The sequence below is a fragment of the Dromaius novaehollandiae genome, chromosome 38 (genome assembly GCF_036370855.1).
Source record: "Dromaius novaehollandiae isolate bDroNov1 chromosome 38, bDroNov1.hap1, whole genome shotgun sequence".
NCBI lineage: Eukaryota > Metazoa > Chordata > Aves > Casuariiformes > Dromaiidae > Dromaius > Dromaius novaehollandiae.
In genome coordinates this window covers 432,158-446,488 of record NC_088137.1, presented here as the reverse complement: position 1 = coordinate 446,488, position 14,331 = coordinate 432,158, and the positions used below count along the sequence as shown (strand labels likewise).

The window sequence follows — 14,331 nt, the reverse complement described above, 5'->3', positions numbered from 1 at the left end:
CGTGTGCATGCTCCATGTGGCGTGTACATGCTCCGCATAGCGTGTAGCGTGTTGCACGTGCACGCTCCATGCCACACACGCATGCTCCGTGTTGCACGCAGCACGTTGCAGGTCGCGTGTGCACGCTCCACGTTGCATGTGCATGCTCCACGTGACATGTAGCAAGTTCCATGTTGCATGTAGCATGTTGCATGTCACGTGTAGCGTGTTGCGTGTCGCGTGTAGAGTGTGGCTCACCGAGGACGCGCTCGCCGCGGCCACCGAGCTCGGCGTAGGCGCTCTCGAAGGCCTCCCGCCACCCCCCGCCCGCGTGTGCGTGCTCCGTGTCACATGTACATGCTCCATGTGGCGTGTACATGCTCCGCATAGCGTGTAGCGTGTTGCACGTGCACGCTCCATGTCACACACATGCTCCGTGTTGCACGCAGCACGTTGCAGGTCGCGTGTGCACACTGCACGTTGCATGTGCATGCTCCACATTGCATGTGCATGCTCCACGTGACATGTAGCATGTTCCATGTCGCATGTAGCATGTTGCGTGTCGCGTGTAGCGTGTGGCTCACCGAGGACGCGCTCGCCGCGGCCGCCGAGCTCGGCGTAGGCGCTCCCGAAGGCCTCCCGCCACCCCCCGCCCGCGTGTGCACGCTCCGTGTCACATGTACATGCTCCATGTGGCGTGTACATGCTCCGCATAGCGTGTAGCGTGTTGCACGTGCACGCTCCATGCCACACACACATGCTCCGTGTTGCACGCAGCATGTTGCAAGTTGCATGTGCACGCTCCACGTTGCGTGTGCACGCTCCACGTGGCCCGTGCACGCTCCGTGTCGCGTGTAGCGTGTAGCGTGTTGCGCGCACACGCGTGGCTCACCGAGGACGCGCTCGCCGCGGCCGCCGAGCTCGGCGTAGGCGCTCTCGAAGGCCTCCCGCCACTGCTGGTCGAGCGGCAGCTCCTGGCCCTTGAGCATGACGCTGCGGCAGCGCTCGAGCACCCGCTCCGGGGCCCCTTTCAGCACCAGCAGCAGCCGCTCGCCGGCCTCGTGCACCGACACCTGCGTTGGGGGGGGGGGGACAGGGGTGCGGGGGGCTGCCTGGATGCCTGGGCCCCTCTCCCGGACGCCTGGGTCCCCCCCGGATGCCTGGGCCCCTCCCGGATGCCTGGGCCCCTCCCGGACACCTGGGCCCCTCCTGGACGCCTGGGCCCCTTCCAACCACCTGGGTCCCCCAGGACGCCTGGGCCCCTCCCAGACACCTGGGCCCCCCCGGATGCCTGGGCCCCTCCTGGACGCCTGGGTCCTGCCCGGACGCCTGGGCCCCTCCCGGATGCCTGGGCCCCTCCCGGACGCCTGGGCCCCTTCCAACCACCTGGGTCCCCCAGGACGCCTGGGCCCCTCCCGGACACCTGGGGCCCTCCTGGACGCCTGGGTCCCTCCCGGACTCCTGGGCCCCTCCCGGACGCCTGGGCCCCCCGTGCGGGCGCACCTGGAACTTGTTGGCGGAGGTGAACGGCACCTCGCAGACCTTGGGGTAGCGGCTCCTCTGCTCCGTGACGCCGCCCACCGTCGCCTCCGCGAACTTGAGCAGCGCCGTCTCCGAGGCGTCGCCGATGACCTCGCGCTGCGGGGGCGGGGCTTGGCCGGGGGCGGGGCTTGGCGGGGGGCGTGGCTTGGCCGGGGGCGGGGCCTCCGCTGGCCACGCCCCCCCCCCGTGGCACCGCCTCTGCGGAGGCCTCACAGCCTCTGCGGCCCCCCCCCCCCCCGGGGATGGTCCTGGGCCCTATATGGCCCCTATATACCCCCTATAGGCCCCCTGTATACCTCCATATGCCCCCATAGGCCCCTATGGGCCCCTATATACCTCTTGTATAATATACCGCCGTATGCCCCTATAGGCCCCATAGGCCCCCTATATATCCCTATATACCTCCATATGCCCCCAAAAGGCCCTGATAGGCCCCCTATATACCCCCTATATACCTCCATATGCCCCTATAGGCTCCCTATAGACCCCTATATGCCCCCTATATACCTCCATATGCCCCCATAGGCCCCCTATATACCTTCCCTTGCCCCCTATACACCTTCCTATACCCTCATATGCCCCCTATATACCTCCATATGCCCCTATAGGCCCCCTATATACTTCCATATGCCCCTATAGGCCCCCTATATACCCCCATATACCTCCATATGCCCCTATAGGCTCCCTATATACCCCTATATGCCCCCATATACCTTCCTATACCCTCATATGCCCCCTATATACCTCCATATGCCCCTATAGACCCCTATAGGCCCCCTATATAGCTTCCTATGCCCCCTATATACCTCCATATACTCCCATAGGCCACCTATATACCCCCTATAGGATCTCTTATGTCCTCATAGACCCCTGTATGCCCCCTATATACCCCCATATGCCCCCTGTATACCTCCATATGCCCACATAGGCCCCTATATACCTTCTTAGGCCCCCCATAGGCCCCTATATGCCCTCTATATACCTTCATATTCCCCCCATAGGCCCCCATATGCCCCCTATATACCCACCTATGCCCCCTATATACCTCCCTATGCCCCCTATATACATCCACGTGCCCCCTCTATACCTTCTTATGCTCCCATAGGGCCCCCTGGGGAGGGTCCTGGCCCCTACAGCCCTCTCCCAGCCCCCTATAGCCTCCTCCCTGCCCCCAGAGAGCCCGTATAGACCCATACAGCACCCCATAGCCCTCTCCCAGCCCCATATAGGACCCCTATAGCCTCATATAGGGCCCCTATAGGCCCCTCCCAGCCCCTATAGGACCCCTACAGCCTCATATAGGGCCCCTATAGGCCCCTCCCAGCCCCTATAGGACCCCTACAGCCTCATATATATCTCAATAGCCCCCTCCCAGCCCCATATAGGACCCCTATAGCCCCATATAGGACCCCATAGCCTCATATAAGGCCCCTACATGCCCCTCCCAGTCCCCATAGCCCCCTCCCAGCCCCCTATAGGACCCCTATAGCCCCCTCCCAGCCCCCTCCCAGCCCCTATAGCCCCCTATAGGACCCCTATAGCCCCCTCCCAGCCCCTATAGCCCCCCCCAGGCCCCTACAGCACCATATAGGGCCCCTATAGCCCCCCCTCAGCCCCTATAGCCCCCCATAGCCCCCCTATAGCCGCCGGCGGGGCCGACCTTGGTGACGGGGACGTTGTCCTGGCCGGGCTTGAAGACGGCGCGGTTGCAGAGGGTGATGATGCGGCTCAGGGCCCGCCACGTCTCCGACGACTGGTCGAAGCTCTGCCCTGGGGGGGGGGGGCGGGGCTCGGTGCGGGGCCCAGGCGGCCGGGCGGGGGGCCCAGGAGTCTGGGGAGGGGCCCAGGAGTCCGGGGAGGGGCCCAGGCATCAAGAGAGGGGCCCAGGTGTTCGGGGAAGGGCCCGGGAGTCTGGGGAGGAGCCCAGGAGTCCGGGCGGGGGGCCCAGGAGTCCAGGGAGGGGCCCAGGAGTCCGGGGAGGGGCCCAGGAGTCCGGGCGGGGGTCCAGGTGTCCGGGTGGGGGGCCCAGTTGGCCGGGGAGGGATCCAGGTGGCCAGGGAGGGGCCCAGGTGTCCGGGAAGGGGCCCAGGCATCCGGGTGGGGGGGCCAGGTGGCCAGGGATGGATCCAGGTGGCCAGGGAGGGGCCCAGGTGTCCGGGGAAGGGCCCAGGAGTCCGGGTGGGGGGCCCAGGCATCCAGGCAAGGCACCTAGGTGTCCAGGAAGGGGCCCAGGCATCTGGGGAGGGGCCCAGGTGTCGGGGAGGGGCCCAGGCGTCCGGGGAGGGGCCCAGGAGTCCGGGGAGGGGCCCAGGCGGCTGGAGAGGGGCCCAGGCGTCCGGCTCACCGGACTGGTCCTCGGTGGTGTCGGCCGTGTGGATCTGGTTGTCGAACCAGAGGTGGGCCACGGTCATGCGGTTCTGGGTGAGGGTGCCCGTCTTGTCCGAGCAGATCACCGAGGTGGAGCCCAGCGTCTCCACCGCCTCCAGGTTCTTCACCACGCAGTTCTTCCGCGCCAGCCGCTTCGCCGTCAGCGACAGGCACACCTGGGCCCCCCCCGGCGCCCGTCAGGCCCCCGGGGCGCCCGTAGGGACGTCTGGGGCCCATCGAGCACCCATAGGGATGTCTGGCTCCCATCCAGCACCCATAGGGACGTCCAGGGCCCATAGAGCACCCATGGGTTGGGTTGGACCCAATGGGACCTCACATGGTGCCCATGGACCCATAGGGATGTCCGGGGCCCATAGAGCACCCACAGGGATGTCCAGGGCCCATAGAGCACCCATAGGGACCTCCAGGGCCCATGGAGCACCCATGGGTTGAGTTGGACCCATAAGGACATCCAGGGCCCATAGAGCACCCATGGGTTGGGTTGGACCCAATGGGACCTCATATGGTGCCTATGGACCCATAGGGATGTCCAAGGCCCATAGAGCACCCACAGGGACGTCCAGGGCCCATGGAGCACCCATGGGTTGGGTTGGACCCAATAGGACCTCACATGGTGCCCATGGACCCACAGGGATGTCCGGGGCCCATAGAGCACCCACAGGGATGTCCAGGGCCCATGGAGCACCCATGGGTTGAGTTGGACCCATAAGGGCATCCAGGGCCCATCTAGCACTCATGGGGCGAGTGGGACCTCACGTGGCACCTATGGACCCATAGGGACCGCTGGGGCCCATGGAGCACCCATAGGGACATCCAGGGCCCATGGAGCACCCATGGGTTGAGTTGGACCCATAAGGACATCCAGGGCCCATAGAGCACCCATGGGTTGGGTTGGACCCAATGGGACCTCACATGGGACCCATGGACCCATAGGGACGTCCAGGGCCCATAGAGCACCCACAGGGATGTCCGGGGCCCATAGAGTTGGGTTGGACCCAGTGGGACCTCACATGGGACCCATGGAGCACCCATAGGGACGTCCAGGGCCCATGGAGCACCCATAGGGATGTCCGGGGCCCATAGAGCACCCACAGGGATGTCCGGGGCCCATAGAGCACCCACAGGGACGTCCAGGGCCCATGGAGCACCCATGGGTTGGGTTGGACCCAATGGGACCTCACATGGGACCCATGGACCCATAGGGACGTCCAGGGCCCATAGAGCACCCACAGGGACGTCCAGGGCCCATGGAGCACCCATGGGTTGGGTTGGACCCAATGGGACCTCACATGGGACCCATGGACCCATAGGGACGTCCAGTGCCCATAGAGCACCCACAGGGATGTCCAGGGCCCATAGAGCACCCACAGGGATGTCTGGGGCCCATGGAGCACCCATAGGGACGTCCAGGGCCCATAGAGCACCCATAGGGATGTCCAGGGCCCATAGAGCACCCACAGGGATGTCTGGGGCCCATCGAGCACCCATAGGGACCTCCAGGGCCCATAGAGCACCCATGGGTTGGGTTGGACCCAATGGGACCTCACATGGGACCCATTGAGCACCCATGGGTTGGGTTGGACCCATAAGGGAATCCAGGGCCCATAGAGCACCCATGGGTTGGATTGGACCCAATGGGACCTCACATGGGACCCATCGAGCACCCATGGGTTGGGTTGGACCCAGAAGGGCATCCAGGACCCATCTAGCACTCATGGGGCGAGTGGGACCTCACATGGCACCTATGGACCCATAGGGACCGCCGGGGCCCATGGGGCACCCATAGGGACATCCGGGGCCCATGGAGCACCCATGGGTTGAGTTGGACCCATAAGGACCTCCAGGGCCCATGGGGCACCCATGGGTTGGGTTGGACCCAATGGGACCTCACATGGTGCCTATGGACCCATAGGGATGTCCAAGGCCCATCGAGCACCCGTAGGGACCTCCAGGGCCCATGGAGCACCCATGGGTTGAGTTGGACCCATAAGGACATCCAGGGCCCATGGGGCACCCATGGGTTGGGTTGGACCCAATGGGACCTCATATGGTGCCTATGGACCCATAGGGATGTCCGGGGCCCATAGAGCACCCACAGGGATGTCCGGGGCCCATCGAGCACCCATAGGGACCTCCAGGGCCCATGGAGCACCCATGGGTTGGGTTGGACCCAATAGGACCTCACATGGTGCCCATGGACCCATAGGGATGTCCGGGGCCCATAGAGCACCCACAGGGACGTCCAGGGCCCATAGAGCACCCATGGGTTGGGTTGGACCCAATAGGACCTCACATGGTGCCCATGGACCCATAGGGATGTCCGGGGCCCATCTAGCACCCACAGGGATGTCCGGGGCCCATAGAGCACCCACAGGGACGTCCAGGGCCCATAGAGCACCCATGGGTTGGGTTGGACCCAGTGGGACCTCACATGGGACCCATGGACCCATAGGGACGTCCGGGGTCCATAGAGCACCCACAGGGATGTCTGGGGCCCATAGAGTTGGGTTGGACCCAGTGGGACCTCACATGGGACCCATGGAGCACCCATAGGGACGTCCAGGGCCCATAGAGCACCCACAGGGATGTCCAGGGCCCATAGAGCACCCACAGGGATGTCTGGGGCCCATCGAGCACCCATAGGGACGTCCAGGGCCCATGGAGCACCCATGGGTTGAGTTGGACCCATAAGGGCATCCAGGGCCCATAGAGCACCCATGGGTTGGGTTGGACCCAGTAGGACCTCACATGGTGCCCATGGACCAATAGGGATGACCAGGACCCATGGAGCACCCATGGGTTGGGTTGGACCCATAGGGACCTCCAGGGCCCATAGAGCACCCACAGGCTCGGTTGGACCCATAGGGACCTCCAGGGCCCATAGAGCACCCACAGGCTCGGTTGGACCTTGCATGGTGCCCATGGACCCATAGGGACCTCCAGGGCCCATAGAGCACCCACAGGCTCGGTTGGACCTTGCATGGTGCCCATGGACCCATAGGGACCTCCAGGACCCACCCAACACCCGTGGGTCAGGTGGCACCCACAGCCTCCCCTGGGACCACCACGACCCTCAGGAGCCCCACGGCCGCCCGGACCCACGCGCGCTCACCGTGACGGTGGCCAGCAGCCCCTCGGGTACGTAGGCCACCACGATGGCCATGAAGAAGACCATGGCGCGGAGGAAGGGGTAGCCGATGACCATGGCCACCACGAAGAAGGTGCCGCCGAAGAAGATGGCGAGGCCGGCGATGATGTCGACGAAGTGCTCGATCTCGATGGCGATGGGCGTCTTCTCGTTCTCCACGCCCGAGGCCAGGCTGGCGATGCGCCCGATGATGGTCCGGTCGCCCGTGTTGATCACCAGCCCCGTGGCCGTGCCTGCGGAGGGGCCCAGGCGTCCGGGAGGGCCCAGGCGTCTGGGAGGGACCCAGGCGTCCGGGAGGGCCCAGGCGTCCGGCCAGGGGAAGGGTGGGGAGCAGAGGAGCCAACTGGGGACCCAGGTGTCCGGGTAGGGGGGGACCAGGACATCCAGTGGGGACCCAGATGTCCAGGACAGGAGGGACCCAGGCGTCCGGGGCAAGGGGGACCCAGGCGTCCGGGGCAAGGGGGACCCAGGCGTCCGGGGCAGGAGGGGCCCAGGCGTCCGGGCACCTTCGAGGCACATGGTGGAGAAGAAGGCGATGTTGCGGGTCTCCAGGGGCGACTCGTGGGTGCACTCGGGCGACCGCGTCTGCGGCTCCGACTCCCCCGTCAGCGACGAGTTATCGACCTGCGGGGACCCAGGCGTCCGGGAGGGGCCCAGGCGTCCGGGCCCCACCACCATGACAGGGCCCAGGCGTCCGGGAGGGACCCAGGTGTCCCAGGCCACGCCGAGGGGTCCCAGGCATCTGGGAGGGGCCCAGGTGTCCGAGGCCACCCAGAGAGGGCCCAGGTGTCCGGGAGGGACCCAGGCGTCCGGGGGGGGGGCCCAGGTGTCCGGGGGGGGCCCAGGTGTCCGGGAGGGACCCAGGTGTCCCAGGTCACCCCGAGGGGACCCAGGCGTCCGGGAGGGGCCCAGGTGTCCGAGGCCACCCCGAGAGGGCCCAGGTGTCCGGGAGGGGCCCAGGTGTCCGGGAGGGACCCAGGCGTCCGGGAGGGGCCCAGGCGTCCAGGGGGGCCCAGGCGTCCGGGAAGGGGCCCAGGCGTCCGGGAAGGGACCCAGGCGTCCGGGAGGGGCCCAGGCGTCCGGGCCCCACCACCATGACAGGGCCCAGGCGCCCGGGAGGGGCCCAGGCGTCCGAGGCCACCCTGAGGGGTCCCAGGCATCCGGGAGGGACCCAGGTGTCCGGGAGGGACCCAGGCGTCCGAGGCCACCCCGAGGGGACCCAGGCATCCGGGAGGGGCCCAGGCGTCCAAGGCCATGCCGAGGGGGCCCAGGCATCTGGGAGGGACCCAGGTGTCCGGGAGGGACCCAGGCGTCCCAGGCCACCCCGAGGGGACCCAGGCATCTGGGGGGGCCCCGGCGTCCCCACCTTGCAGCCCTGGGCGCTGAGGATGCGGATGTCGGCGGGGACCCGGTCGCCCCCCTTGATCTCCACCACGTCGCCCACCACCAGCTGGTTGGCGTCGATCTGGAACTTGTCGCCTTCCCGGATCACCGTGGCTTGCTGCGCGGAGGGGCCCAGGCGTCCGGGAGGGGCCCAGGCGTCCGGGAGGGCGCCCAGCCCCATAGACCACCCCGGGGACCCAGGCGTCCGGGAGGGACCCAGCCCCATAGACCACCCCGGGGACCCAGGCGTCCGGGAGGGCACCCAGCCCCATAGACCACCCCGGGGAGGGGGCCCAGGCGTCCGGGAGGAGGGGCCCAGGCGTCCGGGAGGGGCCCAGGCATCTGGGAGGGCGCCCAGCCCCATAGACCACCCTGGGGACCCAGGCGTCCGGGAGAGACCCAGCCCCATAGACCACCCCGGGGAGGGGGCCCAGGCGTCCGGGAGGGACCCAGCCCCATAGACCACCCCGGGGACCCAGGTGTCCGGGAGGGACCCAGCCCCATAGACCACCCCGGGGACCCAGGTGTCCGGGAGGGCGCCCAGCCCCATAGACCACCCCGGGGAGGGGGCCCAGGCGTCCGGGAGGAGGGGCCCAGGCGTCCGGGCGTGGCGGGGCCCACCCAGCCCCGCGGAGGGGGCCCAGCCGTCCGGGGGGGGGCCCAGGCGTCCGGGGGGGGCCCAGGCGTCCGGGAGGGGGGCCCAGGCGTCCGGGAGGGGCCCAGGCATCCGGCCCACCTGGGGCACGAGGTTCTTGAAGCTGGCGATGATGTTGGTGCTCTTGAACTCCTGGTAGTAGCCGAAGCAGCCGGTGACGACGACGACGGCGATGAGGGCGATGGCCAGGTACAGCTGGGGACCGCCGGGGCCCGCGTCACCCGGGAGGGGCCCAGGCGTCCGGGAAGCCCTGTCCCACCCCCAGAAACCCCCTGGGAGGGGCCCAGGCGTCCGGGAAGCCCTGTGCCACCCCGAAACCCCCCTGGGAGGGGCCTAGGCGTCCTGGGAGTCCAGTCCAACCCCCAAAACCCCCCTGGGAGGGGCCCAGGCGTCCTGGGAGTCCAGTCCAACCCCCCCAAACCCACTGGGAGGGGCCCAGGCGTCCTGGGAGTCCAGTCCAACCCCCAAACCCCCCCCCGGGAGGGGCCCAGGCGTCCAGGAAGCCCTGTCCCACCCCCAAAAAACACCCTAGGAGGGGCCCAGGCATCCTGGGAGTCCAGTCCAACCCCCCCCCGAACCCACTGGGAAGGGCCCAGGCGTCCTGGGAGTCCAGTCCAACCTCAGAAACCCCCCCCAGGAGGGGCCCAGGCGTCCAGGAAGCCCTGTCCCACCCCAAAACCCCCCTGGGAGGGGCCCAGGCGTCCGGGAAGCCCTGTCCCACCCCCAAAAAACACCCTAGGAGGGGCCCAGGCGTCCTGGGAGTCCAGTCCAACCCCCCCGAACCCACTGGGAGGGGCCCAGGCGTCCTGGGAGTCCAGTCCAACCCCCCCCGAACCCCCCTGCTAAAAGGGGCCCAGGCGTCCGGGACCCACGTCGTCGGCGCTGGTGAGGTCGCCCTGGCCCCGCTGGATGCCGAAGGCCACCAGGCAGATGGCGGCCGCCACCCACATGAGGCACTGGAGCCCCCCCGCCAGCTGCCGGGCGAACTTGAGGCACTCGGGGGTCCCGCGGGGGGGGCGCAGCTCGTTGGGGCCGTCCCGCAGCAGCCGCTCCGCCGCCGCCCCCGGGCCCAGGCCCTGCCGGGGGGCGGCGGGGTCAGCGGGGGGGCGGTGGGGGGCAGCGGGGGGGCAGCGGGTGTCAATGGGCATCAACGAGGGGTCCATGGGATGCAATGGGGGGGGCAATGGGGTCAACTAGGGGGTGGCGGGGGTCAATGGGGGTCAGTGGGGGTCAATGGGGTCAGTGGGGGTCAATGGGGGTCAACGGGATGCAGTGGGGGGGCAACTGGGGTCAACGGGCATCAACGGGGGGTCAAGGGGATGCAATGAGGGGCCAATGGGGGTCAATGGGGGTCAATGGGGGGCATCATGGGTCAACGGGGGGCAATGGGGGGCAGCAGGGGCCAATGGGGGTCAATGGGGGTCAACGGGATGCAGTGGGGGGGCAACTGGGGTCAACGGGCATCAACGGGGGGTCAACAGGATGCAATGAGGGGGCAAAGGGGGTCAATGGGGGCATCACAGGTCAACGGGGGGCAATGGGGGGCAGCAGGGGCCAATGGGGGTCAGTGGGGGTCAATGGGGATCAACGGGATGCAGTGGGGGGCAACTGGGGTCAACGGGCATCAACGGGGGGTCAACAGGATGCGATGAGGGGTCAATGGGGGTCAATGGGGGTCAACGGGATGCAGCAGAGGGGCAACTGGGGTCAACGGGCATCAACGAGGGGTCAAGGGGATGCAGTGAGGGGTCAATGGGGGTCAATGGGGGCATCACAGGTCAACGGGGGGCAATGGGGGGCAGCAGGGGCCAATGGGGGTTAATGGGGGTCAATGGGGATCAACAGGGGGTCAACAGGATGCAATGAGGGGGCAATGGGGCTCAATGGGGGGCAACTGGGGTCAACTAGGAGATCAATGGGGGGCAGCAGGGGTCGATGGGGGTCAATGGGGGCAGCGGGGGGCAGCGGGGGTCAATGAGATGCAGTGGGGGGCAACTGGGGTCAATGGGCATCAACGGGGGGTCAAGGGGATGCAATGAGGGGTCAATGGGGTCAACTAAGGGGTCAATGGGGGGGCAGTGAGGGTCAATGGGCGGCAATGGGGGGCAGCAGGGGTCAGTGGGGGTCAACAGGATGCAATGGCGGGGCAATGGGGGCAGCAGAGGTCAATGGGATGCAGTGAGGGGGCAACTGGGGTCAACGGGCATCAACGGGGGGTCAACGGGATGCAATGAGGGGTCAATGGGGGTCAATGGGGGTCAATGGGGGCAGCAGGGGTCAATGGGGGTCAATGGGGGTCAATGGGAAGCAGTTCGGGGTCAACGGGGGGGGCGACGGGATGCGGCCGGGGGTCAAGGGGGGCAGAAGGGGGTCCCCAGGGTCAGGAGCAGGGAGTGGGGGGTCGGTGGGGTCACGGGGGTTGTGGGGGGTTGTGGGGCGGGTCGTGGGGGTCGCGGGGGTCGTAGGGGTGGCGGGGGTGGGGGGTCGCCCACCCGGGTGAGGCTGGTGCTGTACTTCGCCTCCAGGTCGCCCAGCTCCAGCTTGTGGTCATCCTGGGAGGGAGGGGGCTCAGCCCCGACCTCTGACCCCCACCCCGACCCCCCCATGGACCCTCCCGGTCCCCCCATTGACCCTCCCAGGCTCCCCATTGACCCTCCCAGCACCTCCCAGGCCCCATATTGACCTCCCAGTCCCCCCATTGACACTCCCAGTGCCTCCCAGGCCCCATATCGACCTCCCAGTGCCTCCCAGTGCCCCCCAGTGCCTCCCAGGCCCCATATTGACCTCCCAGTCCCCCCCTTGACCCTCCCAGTGCCCCCCATTGCCCCATATCGACCTCCCAGTCCCCCCGTTGACCCTCCCAGTGCCTCCCAGGCCCCATATCGACCTCCCAGTGCCTCCCAGTGCCTCCCAGTGCCTCCCAGGCCCCATATCGACCTCCCAGTCCCCCCCGTTGACCCTCCCAGTGCCCCCCATTGCCCCATATTGACCTCCCAGTCCCCCCCGTTGACCCTCCCAGTGCCTCCCAGGCCCCATATCGACCTCCCAGTGCCTCCCAGTGCCTCCCAGTGCCTCCCAGGCCCCATATCAACCTCCCAGTCCCCCCCATTGACCCTCCCACTGCCCCCCATTGCCCCATATTGACATCCCAGTCCCTCCATTGACCCTCCCAGCACCTCCCAGGCCCAATATTGACCTCCCAGTCCCCCCCGTTGACCCTCCCAGTGCCCCCCATTGCCCCATATCGACCTCCCAGTCCCCCCCGTTGACCCTCCCAGTGCCTCCCAGTGCCTCCCAGTGCCTCCCAGGCCCCATATTGACCTCCCAGTCCCCCCCATTGACCTATATCGACCTCCCAGTCCCCCCGTTGACCCTCCCAGTGCCTCCCAGGCCCCATATCGACCTCCCAGTGCCTCCCAGTGCCCCCCAGTGCCCCCCGGCGCCCCGTACCACGTCCATCTCCCGCTTCATGTCCTCCAGCCGCTCCTTCTTGCGCCGCCCCCGGCTCTTGGCCGCCTTCGCCGGGGGGGGGGCCCGGCCCCGGGGCCCCAGCTCGTAGCTCTCCTGGGGTCAAGGGTCAGGGGTCGGGGGTCAGGGGTCACCCCGCCCCCCCCGCCCTCCATCCCTGCCTCCGTCCCTCGTCCTCCCTCCATCCTTCGTCCTCCGTCTCCCTCCATTTCTCTCCTTCTCTCCCCGTCCTGCCTCCTTCCCTCTCTCCAGCCCCGACCCTCCCTCCCGCCATCCCTCCCTCGCTCCCCTTCCGCTCCCTCCGTCCCCCCTCCCTCTCGTCGCCCCTCCGTCCTTCTCCCTCCCTCCGTCCCGTCTCGTTCCCCCGCTCCAGCCCCGACCGTCTCCCTCCTGTCGCCTCCCGCTTTGCTCCCTCCGTCCCTCCTTCCCTCCTTCCCTCCTTCCCTCCATCCCTCCTTCCCTCCATCCCTCCATCCTTCCATCCCTCCTTCCCTCCATCCCTCCTTCCCTCCATCCCTCCATCCTTCCATCCCTCCTTCCCTCCATCCCTCCTTCCCTCCATCCCTCCATCCTTCCATCCCTCCTTCCCTCCATCCCTCCTTCCCTCCATCCCTCCATCCTTCCATCCCTCCTTCCCTCCATCCCTCCTTCCCTCCATCCCTCCATCCTTCCATCCCTCCTTCCCTCCATCCCTCCTTCCCTCCATCCCTCCATCCCTCCATCCCTCCTTCCCTCCATCCCTCCTTCCCTCCATCCCTCCATCCTTCCATCCCTCCTTCCCTCCATCCCTCCTTCCCTCCATCCCTCCTTCCCTCCATCCCTCCATTTCTCCATCCCTCCATTTCTTCTTCCCTCCATCCCTCCTTCCCTCCATCCCTCCACCCCTCCATCCCTCCATCCCTCCTTCCCTCCATTTCTCCTTCTCTCCTTCCCTCTATCGCTCCCGTCGCCTCCTGTTTCGCTCCCTCCATCCTTCCTTCCCTCCATCCCTCTATCGCTCCTTCCCTCCATTTCTCCTTCCCTTCGTTTCTCCTGTCGCCTCCTGTTTCGCTCCCTCCATCCTTCCTTCCCTCCATTTCTCCTTCCCTCCATCCCTTCATCCCTCCGTCCCTCCTTCCCTCCATTTCCCCTTCCCTCCATCCCTTCATCCCTCCATTTCTCCATCTTCCATTTCTCCTTCCTTCCCTCCATCCTTCCACCCTTCCTTCCCTCCATTTCTCCTTCCCTCCTTCCTTCCCTCCATCCTTCCACCCTTCCTTCCCTCCATTTCTCCTTCCCTCCTTCCTTCCCTCCATCCTTCCACCCTTCCTTCCCTCCATTTCTCCATCCCTCCATCCCTCCTTCCCTCCATTTCTCCATCCCTCCATCCCTCCTTCCCTCCATCCCTCCACCCCTCCATCCCTCCATCCCTCCTTCCCTCCATTTCTCCTTCTCTCCTTCCCTCTATCGCTCCCGTCGCCTCCTGTTTCGCTCCCTCCATCCTTCCTTCCCTCCTTCCCTCCATCCCTTCATCCCTCCATTTCTCCATCCCTCCATTTCTCCTTCTCTCCTTCCCTCCTTCCCTCCATTTCTCCATCTTCCATTTCTCCTTCTCTCCATCCCTCCATCCCTCCATCCCTCCTTCCCTCCTTCCCTCCATTTCTCCTTCCCTCCATCCCCCCCCCCCACCTCACCTCCTTCCCCATCCTCCCGGCTCGTCCCAGTGGCTCCCAGTACGACCCAGTGACGCCCGGCCCCGCGCGGCCGCCCCTTATAGCCCCGGCGCCAA

General features: G+C 66.9%; 1 protein-coding gene across 1 annotated transcript in view; it reads right to left on the bottom strand.

The window, feature by feature from the left end:
- The window catches only part of ATP4A (ATPase H+/K+ transporting subunit alpha), a 27,761-nt gene extending 13,430 nt beyond the window's left edge, over positions 1–14,331 (bottom strand). Inside the window, exons 1-12 of the mRNA XM_064503510.1 lie at positions 14,237–14,331; positions 12,546–12,659; positions 11,588–11,647; positions 9,968–10,171; positions 9,177–9,290; positions 8,424–8,558; positions 7,564–7,681; positions 7,022–7,290; positions 3,866–4,064; positions 3,182–3,291; positions 1,483–1,617; positions 872–1,052 (exon numbers count right to left, since the gene is read on the bottom strand). Coding sequence (XP_064359580.1) covers positions 872–1,052; positions 1,483–1,617; positions 3,182–3,291; positions 3,866–4,064; positions 7,022–7,290; positions 7,564–7,681; positions 8,424–8,558; positions 9,177–9,290; positions 9,968–10,171; positions 11,588–11,647; positions 12,546–12,659; positions 14,237–14,248 — 1,651 coding nt within the window. The 5' untranslated portion in view covers positions 14,249–14,331. The remainder of the gene's footprint in view (positions 1–871; positions 1,053–1,482; positions 1,618–3,181; positions 3,292–3,865; positions 4,065–7,021; positions 7,291–7,563; positions 7,682–8,423; positions 8,559–9,176; positions 9,291–9,967; positions 10,172–11,587; positions 11,648–12,545; positions 12,660–14,236) is intronic.